Consider the following 24,089-nt stretch of genomic DNA (forward strand, 5'->3'; position numbering starts at 1 on the left):
GGCAGCTCTCCGATTGGCTGAGCCTTCCGCCCCCCCCCTCCCGTGGGCATGATTTGCTTGAAAAGGTCCTCAGATGTTTGCAAGCATTAAAAATGTCAACCAGGATCTTTCTGCCTTGTCTTGTGTTTATTTCAATGTTCTACTATTTCACATTTAGTAAAAAGCTCTTAGCGATGCCTCCATTTCTCCACAAAGCACGCACTTTGGTGGAGGTGCTTTGAGGATGAAATCAACTTGGCACCGAGCGCTTCAGTCAGTCAATCTAACAATCAATCAATCAATGGCCATGCAGCAAACAGTTTCCAATGCATAGAATGTCACTAAGGCAACTGTGCAAGCAAAACACACGACTCAAAGAGAGAGAGAGAGAGAGCAGGTCGCCCGCCGTCATTTCTTCCCAAACCCTTCCGGGTCGAGCGTGGAGCCGCCCGCCGTTTCGTCCCCGACTTGAAGCTTGGACCCGAGATCTGTGATGGAGCAGGTGGGCAGAGAACAGCCCACGGAAGCGAGCCTGCTGGTGCCAGTCAATAGGTGACTTTCCAAGACGGAACCAAAAGAGCAAATGCGCAACATTTCTTTCGACTCACTCGAACAAGCCCTCTCTTTTGTTTGACGTCGAGTCGAAGGTGGGCCACGGAGTCGCCGATGTGTCCGGCGACGACAGCTTGGACGTGTCATCGGAGGTCGCGTTTGACGTGACGCTCATCGAGGCGGACCAGTTGCTGAGGAAAAGCAAGGGAGTAGCCAGTTGGTGATGACCATCGCTGCCGAGCCGCGGCTCGCCGTCTCGGGGCTCTCGGAATCGACTGAATCCGGGACTACTGTGCGTCCGGTGAGGCGCTCGAGTGCAAAGGGTTGTGCTCGCAAACATTTTGGCAGAGGTGAGGCTGCGAGGGCCGCACATGGGAGGCCAAAGAATTTGAAAAACAACAAGGCAGCTCAAGGTTTACGACCGGAATTTGAGATTCGGTTGTTAGCACGACAGGACGATTGCGAGTATCCGCTTGACATTCTCGAGACGGAAAAGTGAGCCCCGTCTACGTTACGATGACCCAACGTGAACCGACCGGGTTTGGTTTTGCTTTGGCGGCCGTTGAGTCTCGGCGTCTCTGCGAAGATGAAAAAGGGCCAGTCAGCCCGCTCGAAGCGAGCGGCTCTCATTCCTAACGTCCGGCGTCACCTGCTGAAGCGTCGAGGCGGCTGAGCCGAAAGGCAAGTTATCGCCGTTGCCAACACCAGCGGCCACTTCATAGCTCCGGTGGCGTGAGTCTGCGTGGAACGGAGCCGACGGCCCTCCGGCTTTTATACGCCAGCGCCCGAGCTGGTGCCATCACGTGTTCTGAGCTCATCGGAGGTCTGTCGCCGGGCCAAAGGTCACAGAGTCAATATTTGGTCTCGGGAGCGACACTGATGTCTGGCTCTATTTCTCTTTGACGTCGGCTTAAACTAAACAAAAGCAAAAACTTGAGAGAGCCGCTTCCGTTCGAGTAGGGCTAATATCGCGCGAATGATGGACGCGGCCGCAAATGTCCCGGAAACAATAAGTCCGGCCTGGCTCGCGAGCCGAGGGGAAAGCGAACCGACGCGCTTGTTGGACTTTGGCAGGCCGTGACGAGGCTTTCCCGCTCACGCTACGCCGGGTGAGAGGCGTTTCCATAGCAACGGCGCATTTCAAGGTCAGCGGGGTCCAACCGCCGTCTATTTGTAACCTGAGAACAAAATGAAGGCAAATATCCACAAGAGAGACCAACGTCACCGTTCGGATCAGACTTTATTGTGGTCATTTATAAACACGACACATGACGAAACGAGCACACTTTAGCTCCGGCGACCAGAAGGAGCAAATACGGGTTGTTTTTATCGGAAGTCGTCGGCCGAGAACATGCCCTTGGCCCGCCGAAGGATGGAGTCTTTGGAAGCGTCGTAGGGATGCTCCTTGGACGGGATCTCCAGCACGGCCGGGATGGACTGCATGTGGGCGTCGATGGCGTGGCGGATCATTTCGGCGATGAACTGGTTGATGAGGATGATGCCGATGTCGTTGCGAGCCAGAAAGCCCCTGACGCAGCGCGAAAAAAACAAACGGACGTTGTCGCTTTACATGGAGCCAATGGCGTGGGGGAGGGGGCGAGGGCCGTATGGGAGTCACAGAACGGCACACAATGGCGACAAAACAAGCAGAAATGACATTGATCATTGCCGCGCCGCAGTCAATTTCCATGACCACAATTGCTGGCATCATCGTCAAAAATATTACGACTGATGTTTGCTTATACAGAGAAAGCATCATTTATTTGAAAAGAAGCAGAGCCAGTCGCACGATTCCACTTCAATTTCATGCCGACGACGCCAAGCAAAAGCACGTCACGTCCGTCATCGTCAAGCAAATGCTTACTTGAAGGTCTCCTCGATCTCCGTGATGCTCGTGTCTTTCTCCACCACCAAGAAATTCGGTTTTCGGTTCTTGTTGAGTTCGCCGATGCCGCCGAGCAAAAATCCGGTGCAAGTGTCTTCGTCGCCGATCACGGCGATCAGCTTCCCGCGGCCGGCCATTGCGCAAAAACCAAGATGGACAGCCTGACTGACACACAGACAGACAAACAAACAAACGGCTCCCAAAATGACCGGCTATCAGCCGCAGATGACGTGACGGTCAGCTGAGCAGCACTTCCTCCCGTCGCAGATGACGTGACGGTCAGCTGACCTGCACTTCCTTTCGTCGCAGATCATGTGACGGTCAGCTGACCTGCACTTCCGTCACAGACTCGTGACGGCCAGTTGATCAGCGTCCCCTCCCTGCCTTCACACGTCACGACACGATGTCATACGACAGTAGCAGCAGGCGGTTTGAGACACTCACACAGCTTCGCTCTGATGGATGAGCTCACGCCACTCACCCGTGCGTGCAAGACATGCTCTTAGAAGCAAGCGCTCAAGTGATGCGCATTACAGTTCTTTTAAGTGAACTGAATCCTTAGAATCAGTTCACTCAAAAGATTCGTTCCCCCCACATACACACTGATCAGTTTTTTGTTGTTGTTGTTGGTTTTTTTACTTAAATAACACACACAACTAAGTAATACACCAGACAAAAAAAACACAATCAAGTAAACACACGGTAATGTCGGCAACGCACACATTATGAGGCATTATATGTAGTCCGTCAGGTGTCGTGACGCATGGAGGCGAACCCGGAAGTGGCACGCGGAGGGGTCGTGCGGGGCGGCGCATCGCTACCTGGCTGCCTGACGTCCTCCTCCGCGGCAGAGTTTGAGAAGTGGCCCGGACTTCCTGGTACATGGCCGGCCGGACGACGAAGGAGCCGTGCCGGTTTATCGACGACAGGAGCGACGACGTCGAGTTGAACGCAAGGTGAGGCTCAGCGGACACTGATTTGTTGTCGTCCCGGTTTGGAGCTTCTGTCGGAGAGCTGGCGGAGGGGGCGCAACACGGCACTGCGGGGCGGGCTCCGCTGACCGACGGACGGGCGGGCGGACGGACGGACGGACGGCCGGCCGCGCTCCGTTCGAGATTGGCAATTCAAATTTGACTTTATTCGCCTTTATTGAGAGTGTTCTTTGAATTCCTTGGCGTTTGATAAAGAGCTCACGGCCAGTCTTGTGATTGTAAACTTTGTGTTTATTTGTATTTTCCGAGGCCTGCCTACCTAGCCAAGCGCCCACTAGTGTGGGCTTAGCCGATTTAGCACAATTCGGTTTTCCGGCCTTTTCCTTCAAAATAAATGTGTCTGACACGTATTCCGATTTCGTTTCTTGATGTGTGCCTAGCGTGGACATTGCAGTTCATTTTCTTCATATCAGACTTATCGAGGGACAGCTTACAGTTAGTGTCAAATGTGGCTTTTGGCGCGACTCTATAGAAAGAAAGAAAGAATGAAATGAATATTGTCAACGAGAAGTGACGTAACGAGCCCGTCAATGGTGCGTCTTTCTATCCCTCCTGTCCTGCTTCCAAGATAATGCGGCTTAGCTGCAGTTGGAGGCTTTGCACTTGGAGCGTGACCCAGTAGACAAGCAAGCACCTGGCGGGACAATTGAACCGTCATTGTCAACTCTCCTTCCCGGTGTGTGATGGATGACAGCAGCAATGTGGCAGTCTTGGGTCTCTGCACTGACACGGCCGCTTTGGAAGTCGGTCGGTCTCAAGCGGGTCGGTCGTCGGGCGCGAGTGCCCCCATCTTAGCAAACTGAAATTTGTGAGTGGCGCGCGTTTAACGCTGTCTCTCAAAGTGTCCTTAAATGTTGTTTTGTTTGTGCGCGCAGGTCATGAGTGCCTCGGGGAGGAAGAAGAAAGCGGAGAACGAGCACACCCGTCCAGAGATTCGCCCGGCCGGGCCTGGCTCCGGGCTCTTGCCATGAGTGAGTTTCAGACTGCCTTGACTTGGTTTTATGACAAGTACCATTCCTCGGCAGTAGTTGTTGTAAAGTTGTCTGAGCAAGAAGTTGCGTTGTCGAGGTGGTGCCCAACGAACGAACGAACGAAGACCTTTGGCACGGTTGCTGACATGCGTGCCACGGGATCCCAAGTGTGCATTGGAATGTGGTTTATTTGCCCTGCTTCTTTTTGGCCCTTTTCTGTCTTGTCTCTGATGCTGACGTGATCACGTGTGTTATCTTAGATGGCGTGGGGTGGGGTGGGGGTGTTTGATGACAGGAAGGAAGTTGTGCTGGAATAGGAGTCCAAGAGGGGGAGAATGGGGCAGCAAGAGGAAATGAAGCTCGGGGGCACCAGACCAGAGCAGAGCACAGCGGTGTTGTTGACTTGCCACTTGCGCGAGTTGAGCACAGGAATCGCAATCTCAAGTCACCCCCGGCGATCCCAAAAATGACCGTTCTGATGGTTGCGACCAACTCACTTTCCAATGGCAGTGATTTTATTTATTTTTTTTGCACATAATGTCCGCCACAGCCTAGCAACCCAGAGCGGGAGGCATGGCAACCCGGCTAATTAGACCTTCCGTCTCATGACGCCGTCGCGCCGCCTCATGCGTGCCGTGCCGCCTCATGCGTGCCGTGCCGTTCGGGAAAGCCAGTTTGCGCCGCAGGAGTGTAACGGAAATGCTGAGAGGATAAACAGTTGGAAAAAAGAAGAGCTATGACAGCCACAACTGAAAAAAATGTTTTGACAAAAATATGCTTCAAAAATTCAATCACGCTTTCAGTTAAATGTTATGTATTAAAAACCGCCCTTTAGAAATAACAATAAAATTCACATCATGCTCCATGAAGAAAAATGCTTTGCAATAAAAGTAAATGCAATTACAAAATAAATGAAATGACACATTAAGTACCATAATGTGCAAAAGAGTATAACAACATCTTTGCTTTGTTTTGGATTGATTTCTAATGAACTGGCGCGAGGGCGTGCTTTCTGCGACCAGCTCGCCATCTTCTGGGGAAGGGGAGGGAAGCCAGAGAGAGGGAGCCAAGGCGCAGGCTAATTTCCACCCAAAGGCGGCAGTGGCGGCGCTGGGGAGGGCAAGAAGGAGAAGAAAAGGGGTGGGAGGGAAGGAGGGCTGACACCCCGCAGCTCCAGAGCCACGTCTCTCCCCTTTTGGGGACAGCGCCATCCGAGGACGTGCGGCAACGACGCGAGGAGGCGCGATTGCCGACGCTGCGCCACCGAGCTGGGAAGCGACGGGAGGCTGGCGACGCCCCCCCCCCCCCCCCCCCCCCATCCGACCCGCTGTGAGCATGCAAGTGCTGCAGATGGTCAAGGAGCTGGTGTCGCCGTCCGCTGCCCTTCGAGGTGCGTGCATGGGTGCATGGGCGGGCTCTCCTCGGCCAGCCGCACGCACGCACGCACTCACTCCCTCCAGAACTTCTCTCTTGCCGCTGCTCTCGTCGTCCGGCGTCCTTGTTGAACTTGCCGAAAGCTGAGCTCCTCTGTTTTGCGCTCAGCAAAACCTTTTGGCCGACTTTCCCGCAGAGTCTATCGGGAGTGGTCCGTTGGGAAGCCTGTTCTGTTTTGGACCGGTTGGCCGGCCTGGAATTCAAACATGTTTGTTTGTAATCTGATGGAACTGGCTAAAATATTCAATAGGGGGAAGAAATGGAAGGTGGTATTTGTGAAGGTGGCGGCGCGTGGCCGTCCGACAGGGCAGCTGTTGTTGTTTTGGCGCGGGAATGTCGCGGGCGGGCGGCAATGAGGACGAGCGCCGACAAGTGGCGGCATTGTGAGCGCTCTCGCCGCTCGTTCCGGTGCCGTCGGTCGTGACGCCGCTGTTTGGGGACGCAAGGAGAAGTTAAAGCGTCGGCGCTCGAGCAAAGGCCACAGCTGATGGGAACTGAGATCTCGCCTCTCGCTCGCACTGTCATTATTACGCCTGTGGTGGGAACTGATTGTAGTGGCGGAGTAAGTGCAGCTGGAGAAAACAGCAGCTTGTCAAGAGCCAAAAGCAAGTGTCCCCAATGGCCGGGCTTCACTTCTGTGGCCTTTTTTCCAAACAAATTGCATCTTGCCATGTTCTGTTGTCTAATTTTTTTTTTTTTTCTTTCCCCCCCCTGCCAGCGTCTGACAACGATCAGGATGCCGCCGTGAAGCTGGAGCGGGAACGGGCCGAGATCGTGGCCAAATATGAAAAGGTTGGCATCCTCTCATCGGAACGAAAGAAGTGGAAAAAGGGGATGTGAACTTTTGAGCGCTGGTTGCGTCAACGCTTTTTGTTCCAGGGAAAGGAGTCCACCGTGGAGCCCTGGGAGGACACCAACTTCCACCTGTACAAGGTCATCGACCGTTTTGGCTTTGTGCAGTAAGCGCGCGCGCGCACACACGCACACACATGGAAAGAGCGAGCGAGCGAGCGAGAGAGAGGCCAAAACGATCTTTCATCTTTGTTGCGTTAAGCGAGAAGGAGCTTCCGGCCTACGATGCGGTGGAGGAAAAGGTAGGTGGTCGTCTCCACGCGCTCAAAAGCGCTCCGCTGTCTCATTTGACCCACGGCCTGTGCAGCACAAGCACACGGAACAGGAGAGGACCACCAAGTGGGTCAAGATGCTCAAGAGTTGGGACAAATACAAGAACAGTGAAAAGGCGAGTTCTTCCGGCCAAAGTCTCGCCGCGCGGATGAATGAATGAATGAATGGACGGACGGACGGATGGACAGACTGACTTTTCTTTCGGCCCAGCTTGTGCGGAGGATCTACAAGGGAATCCCGCTGCAGCTCCGAGGTGAAGTTTGGTCTCTCCTATTGGACGTTCCCAAAATCAAGGAGGAGAAGAAGGGCTTCTATGAGGTGGGCCGCCTTTTTGCGCCGTCTTTTGCTGACGCGGCCTGACGCGGCTGTCGTGTCGGTCGGCCGCAGAAGCTGAAGGCCACGGCCAAGGCCTCGTCTCCCGACGTCCGCCAAATCGACCTGGACGTGAACCGGACCTACAGGGATCACATCATGTTCATGCACCGCTACGACGTCAAGTGGGTTCCTCCCGAAATGTGGCCTGTTGTTTCTGCTGGGCCAGCTGCTCATGGCTTGCTTTTGCATCGCAGGCAGCAGGCCCTCTTCCACGTTCTGACGGCCTACTCCGTCTACAACTTGGTGAGTGTCAAGCCGGGCCGGGCGGGGCGGGACGGGGCGGCCGTCGTCATCCCGGGAAACCGTGTCGGGCGAGCGGCCATCCGTCCTCATCTTTTGCAGGAGGTGGGCTACTGCCAGGGCATGAGTCAGATCACGGCGCTGCTGCTCATCTACATGAACGAAGAAGACGCCTTCTGGGCTTTGGTCAGGCTGCTGTCGGGACACAAGCACGCCATGCACGGTGGGGAGCCCACGCATGCCGCCGCCATCCGAGGGCTCTAATTCTGCCCCCCCCCCCCACCAGGCTTTTTCGTCCCCGGCTTCCCCAAGCTGATGCGCTTCCAGGAGCACCACGACCGCATCCTGAAGAAGATGATACCCAAGCTCAAGCGTCATCTGGTCAGCGGGCGTCACGACGCGCCACGCTCAAAGCCGACAGGCCCGCCCGCTCGCTCACGGCTCGTGTCTCCCCCCCCCCTCCCTCCCTCCCTCCCTCCCTCCCGCAGGACACCCAAGAGGTTCGGACCAGCCTCTACACCATGAAGTGGTTCTTCCAGTGCTTCCTGGACAGAGTGAGCGCCTCACAAAAAGGCCCGGCTAATCTCTTGAAGAGCCGCCAGGCAAATGGGCGCTTTTCTTCTGTCTTCCCAGACTCCCTTCACACTCACTCTTAGGATCTGGGACATCTACATCCTGGAGGGCGAGAGAATTCTTCCCGCCATGTCCTACACCGTCCTCAAACTGCACAAGAGTGAGTCCGCCCTACGCCGTTGCCGTTGTGGTCGTCGGCTCACTTGCCTTGGTTGTCCCCCAGAGCACCTGCTCAAGTTGCCCATGGAGGAGCTGGTGGACTTCCTGCAGGTCACCTTGTCCAAAAATTTCTTTTTCGACGACGACTTTGTGGTGGAGCAGCTGCAAGCCTCGGCGACGGAGCTTCGAAGGGCCAGGCTGGAGTTGCCGGCGCCAGGTGCTGCCTTGTTTGGGGTTTTTGGGTTTTGTTTTTGGTAGTACGGTGATCTGCCGCGCTTCTCACTTGCCTTCTGCTTTAACCTTCCTCTCTTGTTGCTCTTCTTCCGAACAAACGTTAGTCAAGCGCTGCAAAAAGGTGGCCGTGAGTGGGGGCCACTTTTGCTCCTACGCCAACCGGTGGGATTTCCGGACCGCTCTCGCTCCCCCACCCCCACCCATGTCCATCCGTCCGTGGTCCTGTCTGTTTGACACTTTGCTTTTGTGTGGAGCATCCCCTCCTTTGGCTGACGCTGCTTCTATTTTTTCACTCGCGTCGGTGAAATAATGCTCAACGACAACAAACGCTCGACGGTAGAACGCATCAAAGCCCTTTTCCTTTTGAAATATGCTAGATGTGGCAAAAAAGTCTCACCGAGCCCACCCGACCGACCCTTCGCGACACCTGAAATCCTCCGTGTCGGTTCATTGGGCGGCGACGGTTGCCCTCGAAGGCCGTTTGACTTTGCGCTTGTATTTCGCCGCACGCCTTCCCGCAGCGACGGTCTGGCTCCGTGCCCGGGCCACCCCGGGCTGGCAACTGTGCCAAGGATTCCCATCCTGAGACCAAAGTGTCTTTGAGTTTTGTGTCATTGAAGTGAATGTAACTGTCTTTTTTTTTTCTTTGGCAGTGGACTTGCATGACTTCATGTCTGTCCCCGTTGTGATGTGACGCCGCACCCCCCCCCCCCCCCCCTCCACTAATGACACGACACGGCTCGTCAGGGCCGGGAGCGGACCTTTCAATTCTCTTTTGCTCTCTTTTTATGTCTGGCAGCTCAAGATGAGGAGTTCCCCAAGAAGCCTCTCGGGCAGCTACCCGACCTGCCGGTGAACCACGCGGTCAACGGCCGGAGCCACGTCGAGCCCCCGAGCCCGCCCGCTCCCGAACGTCCCCAGAGCGGCTTACGGTATGACGGTCACCCCAAGGTGGCTTCCGACGGGCAGCGCTCGCCAGAAAGGGAGGCGACACCCACCCCGAGGCCGCAGAGACACGCCGACGCTCATCGAGACCTCGGCCCCCGTTGGTTCAAACCCTCCGAGACCAAGCTGGAAGCGGCCAAAGCCATGGCGGCCCAGGAGAATCCGCAGAACCCAGTAAGGTACGCTCCGACCCTCTCCGGCCAGGACGGCGGCCCGCGGGGCGAGCAGCGCCGGGAGCGATCCAAGAGCTCGCTCACGGGCGCCAACCGCGGTTCCGACGCCTCCCAGTACGACAATGTTCCCGGGCTACCGGAGACGGAGTTTGAAATTCTGGAGCTGGAGAGACCCCCGACCAGGATGCGGACACCTCCGAGTGAGATCCCCTCATACGGCGCTCGCGGCTACGGCGGGAATGTCTTCACGGCGCAGTCCGGCTTTGGGACGCCTTCCCAGCCCCTCGCGGTGTCATTTGCCCATCACAGCCGCTTCCCTGGAAAGCAAAAGCCCCACCACCACCACCACCACCACCAGGCCCCTACCGAGGTGCCCATCTTTCACCCGGGGTCCAGACACTACACGGCAGCCGGCGGGGATCAAACGTCCAACCGCGTGTCGCCGGAGCAGGCGCTCATGAATTACGTGGCAAGCCAGCGCAGGGAGCCGCCCCACCGTCCCCGAGCGCCCCCCTTGCAGCTGGAGCCCCAGGGGAGCGCCACCCGCATCTACTCCCCTGCACAGGCCCACGCCCCTTTGGACTACAGATTAGAGGGGCGCGTCCAAGGGGGGGTTGGCCTGGAGTCCCAGTGGGGCCCGGAGGAGGCGCAGGGCCCGGGCGGGATGCCTCGCTCGCCCAGCTTCCAGAAGGCCCAGATGTCTCCCGTGGAGGTGTTTGAGTTCCCGGGCGACGGCGGGACACGGCAGCCCGTCCTGCGCCAACAGCTCCCCCGGGTGTTTGGAGGAGCGTACTACAGCCACGCGCAGGAGGCCTTTGCCATGCAGGAGTCCATGCTGCTCTGAGCGCAAGCACGCACCAGCTGTCGGAGTCGTGTACTGGCTCGGTACCCCTCACCGGTAGATTCTGACTCCTCCCCTTTTCTTTTTTTTCCCCACTACTGACTCGGTCGGGCGGGCGGGCGGGCGTAGTGGCTCAAGTGGCTTTCCGTGCCAAAATCAAAACAGCCGCTCTCTCACTCACTCACTCTCTCTCTCTCACCTTTATATTTGCAACAGGGAATTTAAAGCTTGAAAATAAAAGCTGAAGATTTTGAATGTAAATCCTAACAAAGGGATAAATGTATCCACGAGAGAGCCGAAAAGTGAGCGGCCGCCCGGCCGCCCGCCCGGCTTTCTTTTGGTTACTAATCCAAGTTGACACTGGAGCTCAGTTACCTCTCAAGTGGAGGAAAGAACTCACTCACTGGATTTCATTTTGTTTTTACTTCATTACCACTAACTGAAGTGCAATCTTTCGATTGCTTCGATTTGAATAACACTGTGAGTGGTGTACGGTGAGGCCAGCGTTTGTCGTCTTTTGCTCTTGATTCAAAACACAAATGTCATTTGTGAGCGCTACTTCTAGTTTTGGTTCTGATGATGTCACTACATTTGTTAATATAACTTGGATTTGTTTTTGCGCATTTGTTTGTCACTACATTTGGTCATATAACTTGCATTTTATTTGGTCTGGTTTGTTTTTCTGCATTTGTTTGACTTGAAGTTGCTTTTGTCTTGAGTTGTGGGCAGATTTGCGTCAATGCAATTTCCTTGTGGTCAACACTGTCGACGAGTCTCTTAAACGCAAAAAGCGTCGGTGACGCATTTGAGCTCTGCTGTATTTTTTTACGGGACGTGCCTCAAGTTTGCATAAACTTGTTCCATTGACTTTTTGGCGACACTGTCTAGAGTTTGCTTCGTCTCAAGACTAACGTCTCACTTGCATTTGCATATTTTGGCTTAATAAACAAAAAATGCAACAGTTGCCCGTCCGTCCGTCCGTCTCTTTCATGTCTGACCAAATAACGAGAAATGGCTAAAGCCTCCCCCCCAGTGGTAAAATGAAAACTACTGTCTTCGAGTTAGGTATGGCAGTTGTGAGATTTATGGCATCCGCAACTCCTTTTTGGCCACAAAGTCATGGATTTGGGATTTTCCCGCCAGCCCGATCGTTGTCATTTTTTTTTTCTCATTCACGGGGACGATCCAACAAGGCTGTGGTGCGTGCGTATGCGTGTGTGTCCCCTTTGACCCCGGCAGCATCCAGTCGGGCTAACCCCGCCCCTCTGCAGCGAGAACGCACGGGAGCTGCATCGAAACATTGGAAACGCTCCCATGGTCAGCCGTGCGCCGCCGTAGCGCAAACACCAACGAAACGACAAGAAAAGACAAGAGCAAGAGCCGAGGCAGCCAGCAGTAGCAGCTGCAGCAGCCAAACCCGTCATCGGAGTACAAAAAAAAAAAAAAAAAAGGAAATTGAAGAAATTGGTCGCAACCGCTCCAGGCATACACTCACTGAGGAGCGAGCACCGCGCTAGCAGATAAGCTAACAGCTAACGACATGGCGAGCGCTTCATATCACATCTCCAACCTGCTGGAGAAAATGACCTCCAGCGACAAAGACTTCAGGTAAAACGTCTCTTCACTCGCCGCGCTCGTCTACATGCGTGTGCTAAAAATAAAAGCGTTAGAGAGGCGAAGGCTGCGTAGCAGGCCTTTTAGCACGTTAGCTGTTGGCATGCCACCTGTCTGATCGTCGCCAGGTGGCCCACCCGCAAAGACGCAGCCTGGGAATAATGACATTTCATGACCCGAATATCTCGTTTGTGTCTGCTTGGAGCGCTTAACGGTGCCACGGGGTGGTGACAACGCAACACTGTGCGTTGACGCTAACGACATCTCGCGCACACTCAAGCCAGTAGCTGCTGTGGCTAGTTAGCGGTTAGCTTCATCCCCCATTCAGCGCAACTTGTGTCATGCTAGCATGCTAATAGGGTAGCAGCTAGAGGGTAGCGCGCTCCTGCCTGCCTGCCTGCCTGGCTGCCTGCCTGGCTGCCTGCCTGCCAGTCTGCCTGGCTGCCTGCCTGCCTGCCTGCCTGCGTGTGCGTGTTTTATTTTCTCGAGCCAAAACGAAACAAACTGTACAACTATCACAGATTCCGAAGAATGTGTATTCACGTGGTGACGTCACATAGGCTGCCTCAAAGCCGTGGGAACGCCATCGGCGAGGCCTGTCAATCATCTTCAATGCTTCCACGATTCGTATTTCTTGACGACTGAAATCGTGAGTGGGCCAGGCTCAAACGTGATTTGAACGTTGCATCGACACGTAGCCCGTATAAAACCAATCCAGAACTAGAAATTCCCCTCATGTCAAAAAGACAAATGAAAAAACACTCAGCTGTGAACATAAATGACAATAACCAACTGAAAAAAATGCAGTGCGGCTTGAGATCTGAGATTCTGCTCCTAAAACAATAAGCAATAATTGCACTGGAAAATTAGGGCTAGAATTTGCCCCCTTTGGACAAAATCACTTCATGCACCATGCCCAATGTCGGCCTCGAGACTGAAATGGTTCCCTAATGATGCAGGTTTATGGCCACAAACGACCTGATGACAGAACTGCAGAAAGATTCCATCAAACTGGACGACGACAGCGAGAGAAAGGTGGGTTCAAAGTCGACTGGGGCGCCGCGCTCCAGTCTCAAGTCTTGTCGCTGTGATCGATCGGCAGGTGGTGAGGATGATTCTCAAGCTGTTGGAGGACAAGAACGGAGAAGTCCAGAACTTGGCCGTTAAATGGTAAAGCAAAACTTATCATGGCACCGCGAAGATGCCCTGGGGTTCGCGTGGCCGTCCCTGCGCGGATCGGGCCTTCCGCTTTCCTGTCACATTGCCTTTGCGTTCTCTGCCCGTGGCGTGTGTGGCGGCAGCCTGGGCCCGCTGGTGAGCAAGGTGAAAGAGTACCAGGTGGAGACCATCGTGGACACGCTGTGCACCAACATGCTGTCCGACAAAGAGCAGCTGCGAGACATCTCCTCCATCGGCCTCAAGACTGTCATCGGGGAGCTACCCCCCGCGTCCAGCGGTGAGCCTGCCGCCGCCGTTGCCGCCGCCGGGGTGTTTGCCACACGGTTTGACGCCGGTCCGCCCTCCCCCGCAGGCTCGGCCCTGGCCGCCAGCGTGTGCAAGAAGATCACGGGCCGACTGACCAGCGCCATCGCCAAGCAGGAGGACGTGTCCGTGCAGCTGGAGGCGCTGGACATCATGGCCGACATGCTGTGCAGGTAGTAGCAAATGGGGAAAGTCACTTTGCATTGAAGAGCGCGGTGGTCGTGCCCGGCCGGCTGGGCTTTTGCGCCTGCCTGTTTGAAGCGTCATTGCGCTGCCTTTCAGACAGGGGGGGCTGCTGGTCAACTTCCACCCATCCATCCTCAGTTGCCTGCTGCCTCAGCTCACCTCGCCCAGGCTGGCCGTCCGGAAGGTAAGGCGCCCGCCGCGTCCGCTCCTGGCGCCGCGTCGGCTCATGGCCGCGCTGACCCCCCTGTCCCCCAGCGGACCATCATGGCGCTGGGCCACCTGGTCATGTCATGCGGCAACCTGGTCTTCATCGACCTTATCGAGCACCTGCTGAGCGAGTTGGGGCGCAATGACAACATGTCCACCACCAGGACGTACATCCAGTGCACGGCCGCCATCAGCAGGCAGGCCGGACACCGCATCGGTCAGCCCCGCACCGACCGACCGGCCGGCGCAGGCAGGCTGCCGCCTTCGCTGCCGCGTTCACCTGTGCTTTTGTGCCTCCCCTCAGGAGAGTACCTGGAGAAGATCATCCCGCTGGTGGTCAAGTTCTGCAACGTGGACGACGACGAGCTGCGCGAGTACTGCATCCAGGCCTTCGAGTCCTTTGTCAGGAGGTGGCGTGACAACATACTATCGAGAGAGCAAGCGCTCGGCATTCAAACGCAAGCGGGAGGAACATAGCGTGCGCTTTGCTCAGGTGTCCCAAACATAGCGTGCGCTTTGCTCAGGTGTCCCAAAGAGGTCTACGCCCACGTGCCCACCGTCATCTCCATCTGCCTGCGCTACCTGACCTACGACCCGAACTACAACTTTGACGACGAGGACGAGGACGACAACGCCATGGACGCCGAGCAGAACGACGAAGACTACCAAGGTGCCCCTCCCGGGGCCCGTGACGAGCGTCCTTTTGCGCGACGGCCAACTCAATGCCGCTTTGCCCGCCTCTAGGCAGCGACGACGAGTACAGCGACGACGACGACATGAGCTGGAAGGTTCGGCGGGCGGCGGCCAAATGCCTGGACGCCGTGGTCTCTACGCGCCACGAGATGCTGCCAGAGTTCTACCGCTCTGTCTCCCCCGCGCTGGTCTGCCGCTTCAAGGTACTGCGGCCGGCCGGCCGGCCGGCACGCTGCGCTCTGTCCCGACCCCGGGGGCCTTCTAACCTCCGTGTGCCTGGCCTGGCCCCGCTCTCCAGGAGAGGGAGGAGAACGTGAAGGCGGACGTGTTCCACGCCTACCTGTCCCTGCTCAAGCAAACGCGGCCCGCTCAGAGCTGGCTGGCCGACCCGGACGCCATGGAGCAGGGGGACACGCCCCTCACCATGCTGCAGAGTCAGGTGACTTCAAATGGCTTTTTCTTTGGAGGAGGGCCAACATCGTTTGTCATCGGTGTGTCATCATCCCCAGGTGGCCATGATCGTGAAGGCCCTGCACAAGCAGCTGAAGGAGAAGAGCGTGAAGACGCGCCAGTGTTGCTTCAACATGCTGACGGAGCTGGTCAACGTGCTGCCGGGAGCGCTGACGCAGCACATTCCCGTGCTCATACCAGGTAGCCGCGTGGCCACGCTCGCCGTCTGGTCTCGGCCTCTGACGCCCGCCGCCGCCGCCGCCTTTCAGGGATCATCTTCTCCCTCAACGACAAGTCGAGCAGCTCCAACTTGAAGATTGACGCGCTGGCGTGCCTCCACGTCATCATGGTGGCGCACCCGGCCCGCGCCTTCCACACGCACGTGCCCGCACTGGTGCCGCCCGTGGTGGCGTGCGTGGGGGACCCCTTCTACAAGATCACCTCGGAGGCGCTGCTGGTCACGCAGCAGCTGGTCAAGGTGAACGCCGCTCGCCCGCCCGCTCGCCCGCCTCCGTATGGCTCCCTCCCTCCCTCCCTCCCTCCCTCCCGCGTGTCGGCGCCTCACCCGCGCCGTCGCCCGCAGGTCATCCGACCCCTCGACGGCCAGTCGGAAGGCTCTGACAGCTTTGACCCCTCCCCCTACATCGACGACCTGTTTGGCTGTACGATCAGACGCCTCAAGGCCGCCGACATCGACCAGGAAGTCAAAGAGCGCGCCATTTCCTGCATGGGGCAGATCATCTGTAACCTAGGTAGTAAACCAGGCCGCCGTCTCCACGCGCGCTCTGTGCGACCGCTTCCTCTTTGGTTACTGTCTCCTAGGCGACCGCCTCCCCTCTGAACTCCACGGAACGCTTTTGATCTTTTTGGAACGTCTGAAGAATGAGATCACCCGCCTCACCACAGTTAAAGGTCAGAGGGGGTGGGCTTGATTCAAATGTGGCAATTGGATTATTATGTTGTTTTTTTTTACAATGACCCGTCCGTTGTCGAAATCAAGCTTTGACCCTGATCGCCGGCTCCCCGCTAAAAATCGACTTGCGTCCCGTCCTGCCCGACGCCGTGCCCATCCTGGCCTCCTTCCTGCGCAAGAACCAGCGAGCGCTCAAGCTCTGCACGCTCGCCGCCCTCGACATCCTGCTCAGGAACTACAGGTAGGTAGCGGGGCTTGGAGCAAGTCTGACGCTGACGTCTGCCCCGGCGACGAGTAACGCTAACGTCGTGGCGCTCAGTTCGGCGGTGACGCCGGCGATGGTGGACGCGGTGTTGGCCGAGCTCCCGCCGCTGATCTCGGAGAGCGACATGCACGTGTCGCAGATGGCGCTGAGCTTCCTGTCCACGCTGGCCGCGACGCACCCGTCGCTGCTGGGCCGGCTGAGCGGCGGCAACATCCTCGCGCAGCTCATCGCGCTGGTCAGGTCGCCGCTGCTGCAGGGCGGCGCCCTCGCTGCCATGTTGGACTTTTACCAGGTGCGAATGAGTGAGCGAGCGGTGGCCAGCGACTTTAGATTTCAACCAAGCGTTTGAGCAAAATGGGCCCAAATGAGCGTCAAAGCGCACCTTTGCAGCTAAAAGCCCCTTTCGCCCGCCCGCCCGCCCGCAGGCCCTGGTGTCGACGGACACGGCCGGCCTGGGCTACATGGACCTGCTGCGGATGCTGACGGGGCCGGTTTACTCTCAGAGCGCGGCGCTGCCTCACAAGCAAGCCTACTGCTCCATCGCCAAATGCGTGGCGGCGCTCACCAGGGCGCGTCCGGCTGAGGGGCCGGCCGTGGTCGGCCAGTTCATACAGGTGGGTGAGCGGCGCTGGACCGGCGCCGGCCGGCGCGAGCGACGCAGCTCACGAGTGTACTCGCCGCCGGCCAGGATGTGAAAAACAGCCGTTCTACCGACTCCATCCGGCTGCTGGCGCTGCTCTCCTTGGGCGAGGTGGGCCACCACGTGGACCTGAGCGGCCAACCGGAGCTCAAGACCGTCATCCTGGACGCCTTCTCGTCCTCCAGCGAGGAGGTAAGCTCCTCTCCAAAGTGACGACACATTTGACCTCTCGTGAGCGCTAAGGTCCTCCTTCTGCCGCGCCGCTTCTCAGGTCAAGTCGGCGGCCTCGTACGCGCTGGGCAGCATCGCCGTAGGGAACCTTCCGGAATATCTGCCCTTCGTCCTGCAGGAGATCTCCTCGTCCAAGCGCCAGTACTTGCTGCTGCACTCGCTCAAGGAGATCATCAGTGAGTGCGCGTCGCGTGCTGGCGGCGCCTCGCCCCGCCCTGCGTGTTAACGGGGCGCCGCCTTCAGGTTCGGCGTCGGTGTCGGGCTTGAAGCCGTACGTGGAGTCGGTGTGGACGTTGCTGCTCAAGCACTGCGAGTGTCAGGAGGAAGGAACCCGTAACGTGGTGGCCGAGTGCTTGGGCAAACTCGCCCTGATCAACCCCGAAACGCTGCTGCCGCGCCTGAAAGGCTACCTGCTCTCCGGTAAGGAAGGGCACCACCGGCCGCGGCGTCTGCCCGCGTGCAGGTCTCACCGCCACTCGCCCGCAGGCTCGTCGTACGCCCGAAGCTCGGTGGTGACGGCCGTCAAGTTCACCATCTCGGACCAGCCGCAGCCCATCGACCCGCTGCTGAAGAACTGCATAGGTGGGTTGCGAGCGAGCGCCGCGCCAGCGTCGTGTGGTGACTGACGCCTTTGTGCGCGTCAGGTGACTTCCTGAAGACGCTGGAGGACCCCGACCTGAACGTGCGACGCGTGGCCTTGGTGACCTTCAACTCGGCGGCCCACAACAAGCCCAGCCTCATCCGAGAGCTTCTGGACTCGGTCCTGCCGCGGCTCTACAACGAGACCAAAGTGCGCAAGGAGCTCATTCGCGAGGTAAAAAGCATCCGCCCCGTCATTTTCACTCGCGTCGGTAGAAACAAACTTGCTTTTCATTGGCCTGACATGTGCTTTTGAATTGGCACGCAGGTGGAGATGGGCCCGTTCAAGCACACGGTGGACGACGGGCTGGACCTGCGCAAGGCGGCCTTCGAGTGCATGTACACGCTGCTGGACAGCTGCCTGGACCGCATCGACATCTTCACCTTCCTCAACCACGTGGAGGACGGCCTCAAGGACCACTACGACATCAAGGTGCCGGCCGCTTGCCGGCCGCTTGCCCGCCGCCGTTTGTCGTCCCTAACGCGCGCTGTCCTCTCTGCGGCCCTGGCAGATGCTGACCTTCCTCATGCTGGCCCGTCTGTCCTCGCTCTGTCCCAGCGCCGTCCTGCAGAGGTTGGATCGACTGGTGGAGCCTCTCAGGGCCACCTGCACCACCAAGGTGAGCCTCCTCGCCTTGGCGCGCGCACACTGCACTTGCAGTACCTAGGGTTACCTGCAGGTGGGGCCCCAGTCCCCAAACTTGTCGTAAACCCAGAAGCGTGCGTTTCAGGTGAAGGCCAACTCGGTGAAGCAGGAGTTTGAGAAGCAGGACGAGCTGAAGCGTTCGGCAATGCGAGCGGTCGTGGCGCTGCTGACCATCCCCGAGGCAGAGAAGTCGCCGCTCATGTCAGAGTTCCAGTCGCAGATCTCGTCCAATCAGGAGCTGGCGGCCATCTTTGACTCCATCCAGAGGGATTCCAGCTCGGCCAACATGGAGTCCATGGACACCAGCTAGGCCAACCCTCGTGTGCGGACGGACGGACGGACGGACGGACGGATGGACATACGCACCATGCGATGGCACCCCGCTGTCGGAACGAGAACCTCTTGGCATGTTCCCTTGACAAGACGCGCACACAAACACACACACACACACACACACACGTAGATACACACCCTCCTAGTGATTGGTCGTTCCCATGATGCATCGCACTGAAATCAACGCTTGGAATAGTCGTGCGGCCACACGGACAAAACAAAACACGTTCATCGGCAGGATTGGAAGCTCCTCCCGTTTTTCATTGTGGCTTTTTTTTCCTCTCTCTCGCTCTCTCTGTCTCTCTCTCTGTCTCTCTCTTTTGTTTGCCAAGCGGACAACGCGTACCGTGACACGATCGTCGCCGTCGCGTTAGGAACTGTCCAAGTGACACTGAGGCCTGCCTAGCCGTTGGAGTTTACTAGCTTTGTGACTTAGTTGTTTTTCTCCTCATGGGATGGCGCTGTTCTCCTTTTTGGACCGATCGGCCAGCCCCCCCCCCCCCCCCCTTTCGCACCAACTTGCCACCTCCTGAAGAAGAAAGAGAGGATGTCAAAGTTGGAGCGAGACCCGGCGGGTCGCTTGTCGTCACCACGAACGAGAACGTTTGCAACCGGCGGTTCTGTCATGTTAGAACCGGTTAGCTGTTGTTGTTTTTTTTGCCCAAAAGGAAGAAATAAAGGTTCATTTCTGCCTGCCTTCACCCCGCGTGCACGCGTCATACTTGCTTGATCGCCCCACCTGGGTGAAGTCCCGCATTTCTAAAGCGTGCACGGAGCCCAAGTTTGAACAGACAACTTCAAAAGTGCGCCAGTTGATCCTTTTTACAAAATCCTCAGTGAAATGATCTTTTCTATTAGTTGACACTGACTTTCTCAGCAGTCATTTATCAACGGGAAGTGTGTGTGTGTGTGTGTGTGTGGGGGAGGGGCACGAGGGAAGTCGCTATTCTTGGTGACTCCTTCCTGTTTGGGTGTGGCGTGGCGTGTGTTATGTTGTGTGATGCGACTCCACTGCTCGTGTGCGTGTGTAACTGCGGTCAATAATTTAAAATGTGACGTATATACTTCGAAGTATACTTTAAGATGAGCCTCATAGCGTCCATATAGCAAATCGATTCCGTTGAATAGCTTCAAAAAGCCTGTCGTTGACAAACGGACTTTATTTAGTAGAGGTTACGTCTTTTCCGATACGCCACTTATTTTGAAATTGAAAAGCGGACGTTCGTGTGTGTCTTCCCGACATTGACTTGACGTCGTCTCAAGGAGGGAGCGGCTCGTGGTCGAGCGACGTTCACAGAGAACGGGGGAGAGAGAGAGCGAGCGAGAGAGAGAGAGAAACAGGAGCTGCCGACGGCTGGATGACGGTGAGGCTTTCTTGCTCGCTTTTTCCCTCTCGTTTCCGTCTTGGACTTTTTTTTGGGGTCGTCTGAGACTCGACGCACCGGCCGCGACCGCTTGTGACAGCCAGCCGGGCCGGGCTGGGCTCAGGAGGGGGTTACCGGGGTGGATTGTGGGGGACAGGCCGAGGCGGGCTGCGGCCGGTTTGCGGAAGCGTGTCGCGAAAGATAGACAGACAGACAGACAGACAAACAAGCGGAGAGGCAGCCAAGTTGTCGGTCGCCCCGCTTGGGCTTTTCTTGACGTGATGGCGAACCGCCCGGCGGCCCCTCGCTCGTCTCCACGCCTACAGCAAGGGCCTGGCCGAGAGAGAGCTCGTGGGGCGGCCCCGGAAAGACACGAACTAGAGACAACTTGTGTCTGGCTGTCTGGCTGTCGGTCAGTCCGTCTGTCGGTCGGTCGGTCGGTCCGTCCGCCTGTCTGTCTGTCGAGCTCCAATCTGCTTGAGCCCCCCCCAGCGCAACACGCCTTCTATGACTATTGACAGACCCCACCTTGTTGAGCATGCGTGTGTGCGTGTGACGGGGTGCGTTCAACAACTTGACCGCCATGATGCCTTCAGAGACTGCAGGAGAAATGTAGATTTTGCCCCTTTGCCTCTCTTTTTGGGAGGCACGCACGCAGATTTCACGCTGAACTCGAACCTACATTAGCATTTGTCAACACTACGCAACGTGTCACAACTTGACCAAGTTGCGATGTTTCATCAAGTGTTGTCATCACCATGGCAACCCCCATTTAAGTGTGCGTGCGTGCGTGCGTGCGTGCGTGCGTGCGTTTGTATGGTCATGTTGCATCTTGTTACAGCAAACGCAACACTGGGCATGATTGGTATGCACACACACGCACGCACACACACACACACACACACTCCGACTGAGACGCATGCAGACGGCGCGGCGCGCACACCTGCAGACAGACACAAGCGCGTTTGACATCTTCACCGGCCGCCATGTGACCAAGTGAGCCAGCCGCTTATTAACAGAATTGTGTGTTTGTGTGCAGAGATTAGCTCAAGATGCGTGAATACAAGTTGGTGGTTTTAGGATCTGGTGGCGTTGGCAAGTCTGCTCTGGTAAGAAGGTTTTCTTTCCCACAGCAGAAGCTTTCTTTTCTTTCTTCCCGTTGCTCTACTTCCTTCTTCCGCGTCGTTTTGTGCGTGTGTAGACAGTCCAGTTTGTTCAGGGGATCTTTGTGGAGAAGTATGACCCCACGATAGAGGATTCCTACAGGAAGGTGAGACCAGTGAACAAACGTACCAGCCGCCGTAGCCAGCGCCGCAACAACACACTTACTGATGCTCTCCCTCAAATGTGTGTGCAGCAAGTGGAGGTGGATTGCCAGCAGTGTATGTTGGAGATCTTGGACACAGCAGGCACAGTAAGCTTGTTTTTTACCTTGTCGCCTTGGAAACGAGGGATTCGCACAACACGCGCGTGTGTGTGTGTGTGTGTGTATTTCAGGAGCAGTTCACGGCCATGCGTGACCTCTACATGAAGAACGGTCAAGGCTTCGCCTTGGTTTACTCCATCACGGCCCAGTCCACCTTCAATGACCTTCAGGACCTCCGAGAGCAAATCCTGCGCGTCAAGGACACGGACGACGTACGCGGCACGCAATCTTGGGAGCCTCACGTCAGATGTCGGCTGTCAAAATGTCCCTTTGGCCGCGTGTCTTCAGGTTCCCATGATCCTGGTGGGCAACAAGTGCGACCTGGAGGTTGAGCGCGTGGTGGCCAAAGAGTCGGGCGTGGGCCTCGCTCGCCAGTGGAATTCCTGCGCCTTCCTCGAAACGTCCGCCAAAAGCAAGATCAACGTCAACGAGGTGCGAGGGCGCGCACGTGCATGTGTGCGCATTCCACAGCTTCCATCACTATAATGTGTGTGTGTGTGTGTGTGTGCACAGATTTTCTATGATCTGGTGAGACAGATCAACAGGAAGAGTCCAGTTCCCGGCAGAACTCGCAAAAAGTCCACTTGTCAGCTCCTCTAATGACTGCAGGTACATGTTGCTATCACACGCACGCACTCGCTCGCTCGCTCACTCATGGGATCACGTTTGCAGTTGTGCTCGTCTGGCCAACATCAAGTGAGCAACCAATCGGAGGACATCTTCCTAAAAGTCCCGTCCGTCTGTCCCCAACTACATTCTTATCATCATCATCATCAAGTTGGAAGTCTGTCGCCACGCCAAGCACATGTGCCACGCTTCCTCGTCCCCCTTGTCTGTTGCCTCGGAAACCAAACATCAAAAGACTGCCATGATGATGATGATGATGACGACGACGATGACGGGCCAGCCACCAGGATGTTTTCCCATCGTGCGCTCTGCCTCTCGATTTTCTTTCAGACCAGAGGCGCAACGTGATGATGTCACTGCCGACGTGGCTGACCGTGTGTGTGTGTGTGTGCGTGTGCGCGGCTCCGGACATTTTTGATTGTTTTGCTCATTGTGTGATTCTTTCTGTCTCTCTTTGGGGGAGGGGTGCGGCGATGCAGCAGCAGTTTTTGGCATTGGCTCGCCGCGTTAGCGCACGGCAAACATCAACCTCAGCGGCTCGCTCTGCGGTTTGCGGCATCTTTTAAGCTCCGCCTTTTGATTCACAACTAATAACGCCGGCGATGTTAGCAACGCGGATGTGGCCGTTAGTGGCGTCGCAGGTGTTTTTCTACTTTGAGCGCTCGGCTTTGCCGCCTGCCTGCGGTCGTGTCGGCCATTAGCGCTCCCCCTGTTTTTCAACGACGAGCGGTGCCACTCACTCTTGACGATGTTACCAAAGTGTTACTTTTGCCACACTTTGATTATTTTGTCCATTAACGGTTTAGCGTGGCATTGTGCCGTTAGCCCTTAGCGGTGAGTCGGGACCCAGATCTGCTGCCGCCGCTGCCTGTGGCGGCCAAGTTGCCTTTGGACGGCAGACTCACACTGATCCACTACTCTGCGTGTACGCATGAATGTGTGTGTGTGTGAGTCCAGATTGTATTATGTACATGACATGTTTATGGACATTAGGTATGCACACATGAGAGAGGATGTGCTATTGTTACGCTGCTTTTACTCTGGGCCTTTTGTGTCTTTTGTGTTGGACGCTTAACCTCGGTGGAGATTGTTGAAGCCACTAAAAGCCTTTCAAGTCATCAATTGTGTGTGGAGCCAGTGTATGTTTGCATGTGCAGGTTGTGTGTTTTTAGCGCTGCTTGTTGGTTGTGTGCTTGTGGATGAGGGTTTGTGTGCACGTGTCTGGAGACCCAGTGTTTGGATGTGGCCATTGTGTCGGTGTGTCAGGTGTATAAAAGTTTTGTATTGAACTTCCGTTTGCGTGCTGTGCTCGTGTGCATGTTTGATGATGTGTTTATGTGCATTTGCGTGCGAGGTTTCTGTCTTTAGAGCAGTTTTGTGCGTGCGTGCTCGCGTGCTCGCGTGCGTCATGGTCATGCCGCATGCAAGCATTTGTCCACTTGACCTCCAGGTAGCGCAGTATCAGCATGTTGACACCGCCCTCCACGTGGCCACGAGGGAGCGCCACCGAGGCCCGTCAAGCATCGTCAACGTGACTGGAGGGACACGGTAGCCCCCTCCTCACGGCCAGGAAACCGTCGTCATGCAAGGCTAAGACAGGCTCAAGTAAACGTGAATGCATTTTTGTTGCTTTTGTTTCCTGCCTGCATGCACATTGGCGATGTTGAGCAATCTTTTGCTTTCGGTTGGGTTGCTTACGTTGTTGTTGTTGTTGTTGTTGTTGTTGAGGGGCCGGGCGAGCGGGGTTGCAGCCAAATGTCAAGTCCAAACTTCAAAAGCCTTAAATGAATAAAAGTGGTGCCATTTTCTAACAGGAAGCTGACATTGTGACTCTCCCGTGTACACATTTAGCACATACTAAGCAGTTACTTTGTTGCATTACAGCCGTGGATGGA

At 56.4% G+C, this 24,089-nt stretch overlaps 5 protein-coding genes across 6 annotated transcripts; 3 read left to right on the top strand and 2 right to left on the bottom strand.

Moving 5' to 3' along the window:
* Positions 1–44: 44 nt before the first annotated feature.
* On the bottom strand, positions 45–1,341 carry LOC147040517 (uncharacterized). Of its 2 annotated transcripts, none has more exons than XM_085902687.1 (4): positions 1,181–1,341; positions 1,068–1,109; positions 588–722; positions 45–514 (listed from the first exon to the last, which is right to left on the bottom strand). In XM_085902687.1, exons 1-4 carry the CDS (start codon positions 1,249–1,251, stop codon positions 388–390), a joined length of 375 nt encoding a protein of 124 aa, XP_085758813.1. In that variant the 5' UTR covers positions 1,252–1,341; the 3' UTR covers positions 45–387. The 2 variants fall into 2 exon arrangements, with proteins under 2 accessions (XP_085758813.1, XP_085758814.1); XM_085902688.1 differs by having other exon boundaries at positions 58–511; positions 1,181–1,336.
* A 411-nt stretch (positions 1,342–1,752) lies between these two features.
* On the bottom strand, positions 1,753–3,421 carry atp6v1f (ATPase H+ transporting V1 subunit F). The gene is made up of 2 exons (XM_085902467.1): positions 2,396–3,421; positions 1,753–2,059 (listed from the first exon to the last, which is right to left on the bottom strand). Exons 1-2 carry the CDS (start codon positions 2,551–2,553, stop codon positions 1,858–1,860), a joined length of 360 nt encoding a protein of 119 aa, XP_085758593.1. The 5' UTR covers positions 2,554–3,421; the 3' UTR covers positions 1,753–1,857.
* An 843-nt stretch (positions 3,422–4,264) lies between these two features.
* LOC147040519 (USP6 N-terminal-like protein) lies at positions 4,265–11,442 on the top strand. The gene is made up of 14 exons (XM_085902456.1): positions 4,265–4,379; positions 6,532–6,605; positions 6,693–6,772; positions 6,868–6,907; positions 6,973–7,053; positions 7,149–7,256; positions 7,326–7,435; positions 7,508–7,556; positions 7,656–7,776; positions 7,840–7,934; positions 8,042–8,107; positions 8,187–8,286; positions 8,350–8,502; positions 9,319–11,442. Exons 1-14 carry the CDS (start codon positions 4,376–4,378, stop codon positions 10,479–10,481), a joined length of 2,244 nt encoding a protein of 747 aa, XP_085758582.1. The 5' UTR covers positions 4,265–4,375; the 3' UTR covers positions 10,482–11,442.
* A 295-nt stretch (positions 11,443–11,737) lies between these two features.
* cand1 (cullin-associated and neddylation-dissociated 1) lies at positions 11,738–19,664 on the top strand. The gene is made up of 26 exons (XM_085902455.1): positions 11,738–12,086; positions 13,052–13,127; positions 13,195–13,262; positions 13,394–13,548; positions 13,624–13,747; positions 13,857–13,944; positions 14,016–14,184; positions 14,272–14,377; positions 14,492–14,637; positions 14,712–14,863; positions 14,959–15,099; positions 15,170–15,311; positions 15,380–15,588; positions 15,694–15,862; positions 15,933–16,022; positions 16,111–16,264; positions 16,343–16,580; positions 16,714–16,902; positions 16,977–17,120; positions 17,200–17,335; positions 17,403–17,579; positions 17,646–17,741; positions 17,804–17,973; positions 18,067–18,231; positions 18,311–18,418; positions 18,530–19,664. The coding sequence occupies exons 1-26, from the start codon at positions 12,019–12,021 to the stop codon at positions 18,752–18,754; spliced, it is 3,705 nt and encodes a 1,234-aa protein (XP_085758581.1). The 5' UTR covers positions 11,738–12,018; the 3' UTR covers positions 18,755–19,664.
* Positions 19,665–19,739: 75 nt separating this feature from the next.
* On the top strand, positions 19,740–24,011 carry LOC147040521 (ras-related protein Rap-1b-like). The gene is made up of 8 exons (XM_085902458.1): positions 19,740–20,141; positions 21,181–21,250; positions 21,343–21,411; positions 21,499–21,555; positions 21,639–21,779; positions 21,856–21,999; positions 22,081–22,176; positions 22,240–24,011. The coding sequence occupies exons 2-7, from the start codon at positions 21,194–21,196 to the stop codon at positions 22,165–22,167; spliced, it is 555 nt and encodes a 184-aa protein (XP_085758584.1). The 5' UTR covers positions 19,740–20,141; positions 21,181–21,193; the 3' UTR covers positions 22,168–22,176; positions 22,240–24,011.
* The last annotated feature ends 78 nt before the right edge of the window (positions 24,012–24,089 follow it).

Source organism: Syngnathus leptorhynchus, chromosome 21 (genome assembly GCF_054491065.1).
Source record: "Syngnathus leptorhynchus isolate UIUO chromosome 21, UIUO_Slep, whole genome shotgun sequence".
NCBI lineage: Eukaryota > Metazoa > Chordata > Actinopteri > Syngnathiformes > Syngnathidae > Syngnathus > Syngnathus leptorhynchus.

Excerpts from the sequence above, each read along its gene's own strand:
- LOC147040521 (XM_085902458.1), top strand. The coding sequence starts at position 21,194 with ATGCGTGAATACAAGTTGGTGGTTTTAGGATCTGGTGGCGTTGGCAAG. Across the intron at positions 21,251-21,342 it reads GCGTTGGCAAGTCTGCTCTG|ACAGTCCAGTTTGTTCAGGG; the intron begins GTAAGAAGGTTT and ends GTGCGTGTGTAG. Across the intron at positions 22,000-22,080 it reads GCAAGATCAACGTCAACGAG|ATTTTCTATGATCTGGTGAG; the intron begins GTGCGAGGGCGC and ends GTGTGTGCACAG.
- cand1 (XM_085902455.1), top strand. The coding sequence starts at position 12,019 with ATGGCGAGCGCTTCATATCACATCTCCAACCTGCTGGAGAAAATGACC. Across the intron at positions 13,748-13,856 it reads ATGGCCGACATGCTGTGCAG|ACAGGGGGGGCTGCTGGTCA; the intron begins GTAGTAGCAAAT and ends GCTGCCTTTCAG. Across the intron at positions 15,589-15,693 it reads TCACGCAGCAGCTGGTCAAG|GTCATCCGACCCCTCGACGG; the intron begins GTGAACGCCGCT and ends CGTCGCCCGCAG.
- LOC147040519 (XM_085902456.1), top strand. Across the intron at positions 7,257-7,325 it reads AGAAGAAGGGCTTCTATGAG|AAGCTGAAGGCCACGGCCAA; the intron begins GTGGGCCGCCTT and ends GGTCGGCCGCAG. Across the intron at positions 8,287-8,349 it reads CGTCCTCAAACTGCACAAGA|AGCACCTGCTCAAGTTGCCC; the intron begins GTGAGTCCGCCC and ends GTTGTCCCCCAG.
- atp6v1f (XM_085902467.1), bottom strand. The coding sequence starts at position 2,553 with ATGGCCGGCCGCGGGAAGCTGATCGCCGTGATCGGCGACGAAGACACT. Across the intron at positions 2,060-2,395 it reads GAGATCGAGGAGACCTTCAA|GGGCTTTCTGGCTCGCAACG; the intron begins GTAAGCATTTGC and ends GCGCTGCGTCAG.
- LOC147040517 (XM_085902687.1), bottom strand. The coding sequence starts at position 1,251 with ATGAAGTGGCCGCTGGTGTTGGCAACGGCGATAACTTGCCTTTCGGCT. Across the intron at positions 1,110-1,180 it reads CCGCCTCGACGCTTCAGCAG|AGACGCCGAGACTCAACGGC; the intron begins GTGACGCCGGAC and ends TCATCTTCGCAG. Across the intron at positions 515-587 it reads AAAAGAGAGGGCTTGTTCGA|CAGGCTCGCTTCCGTGGGCT; the intron begins GTGAGTCGAAAG and ends GACTGGCACCAG.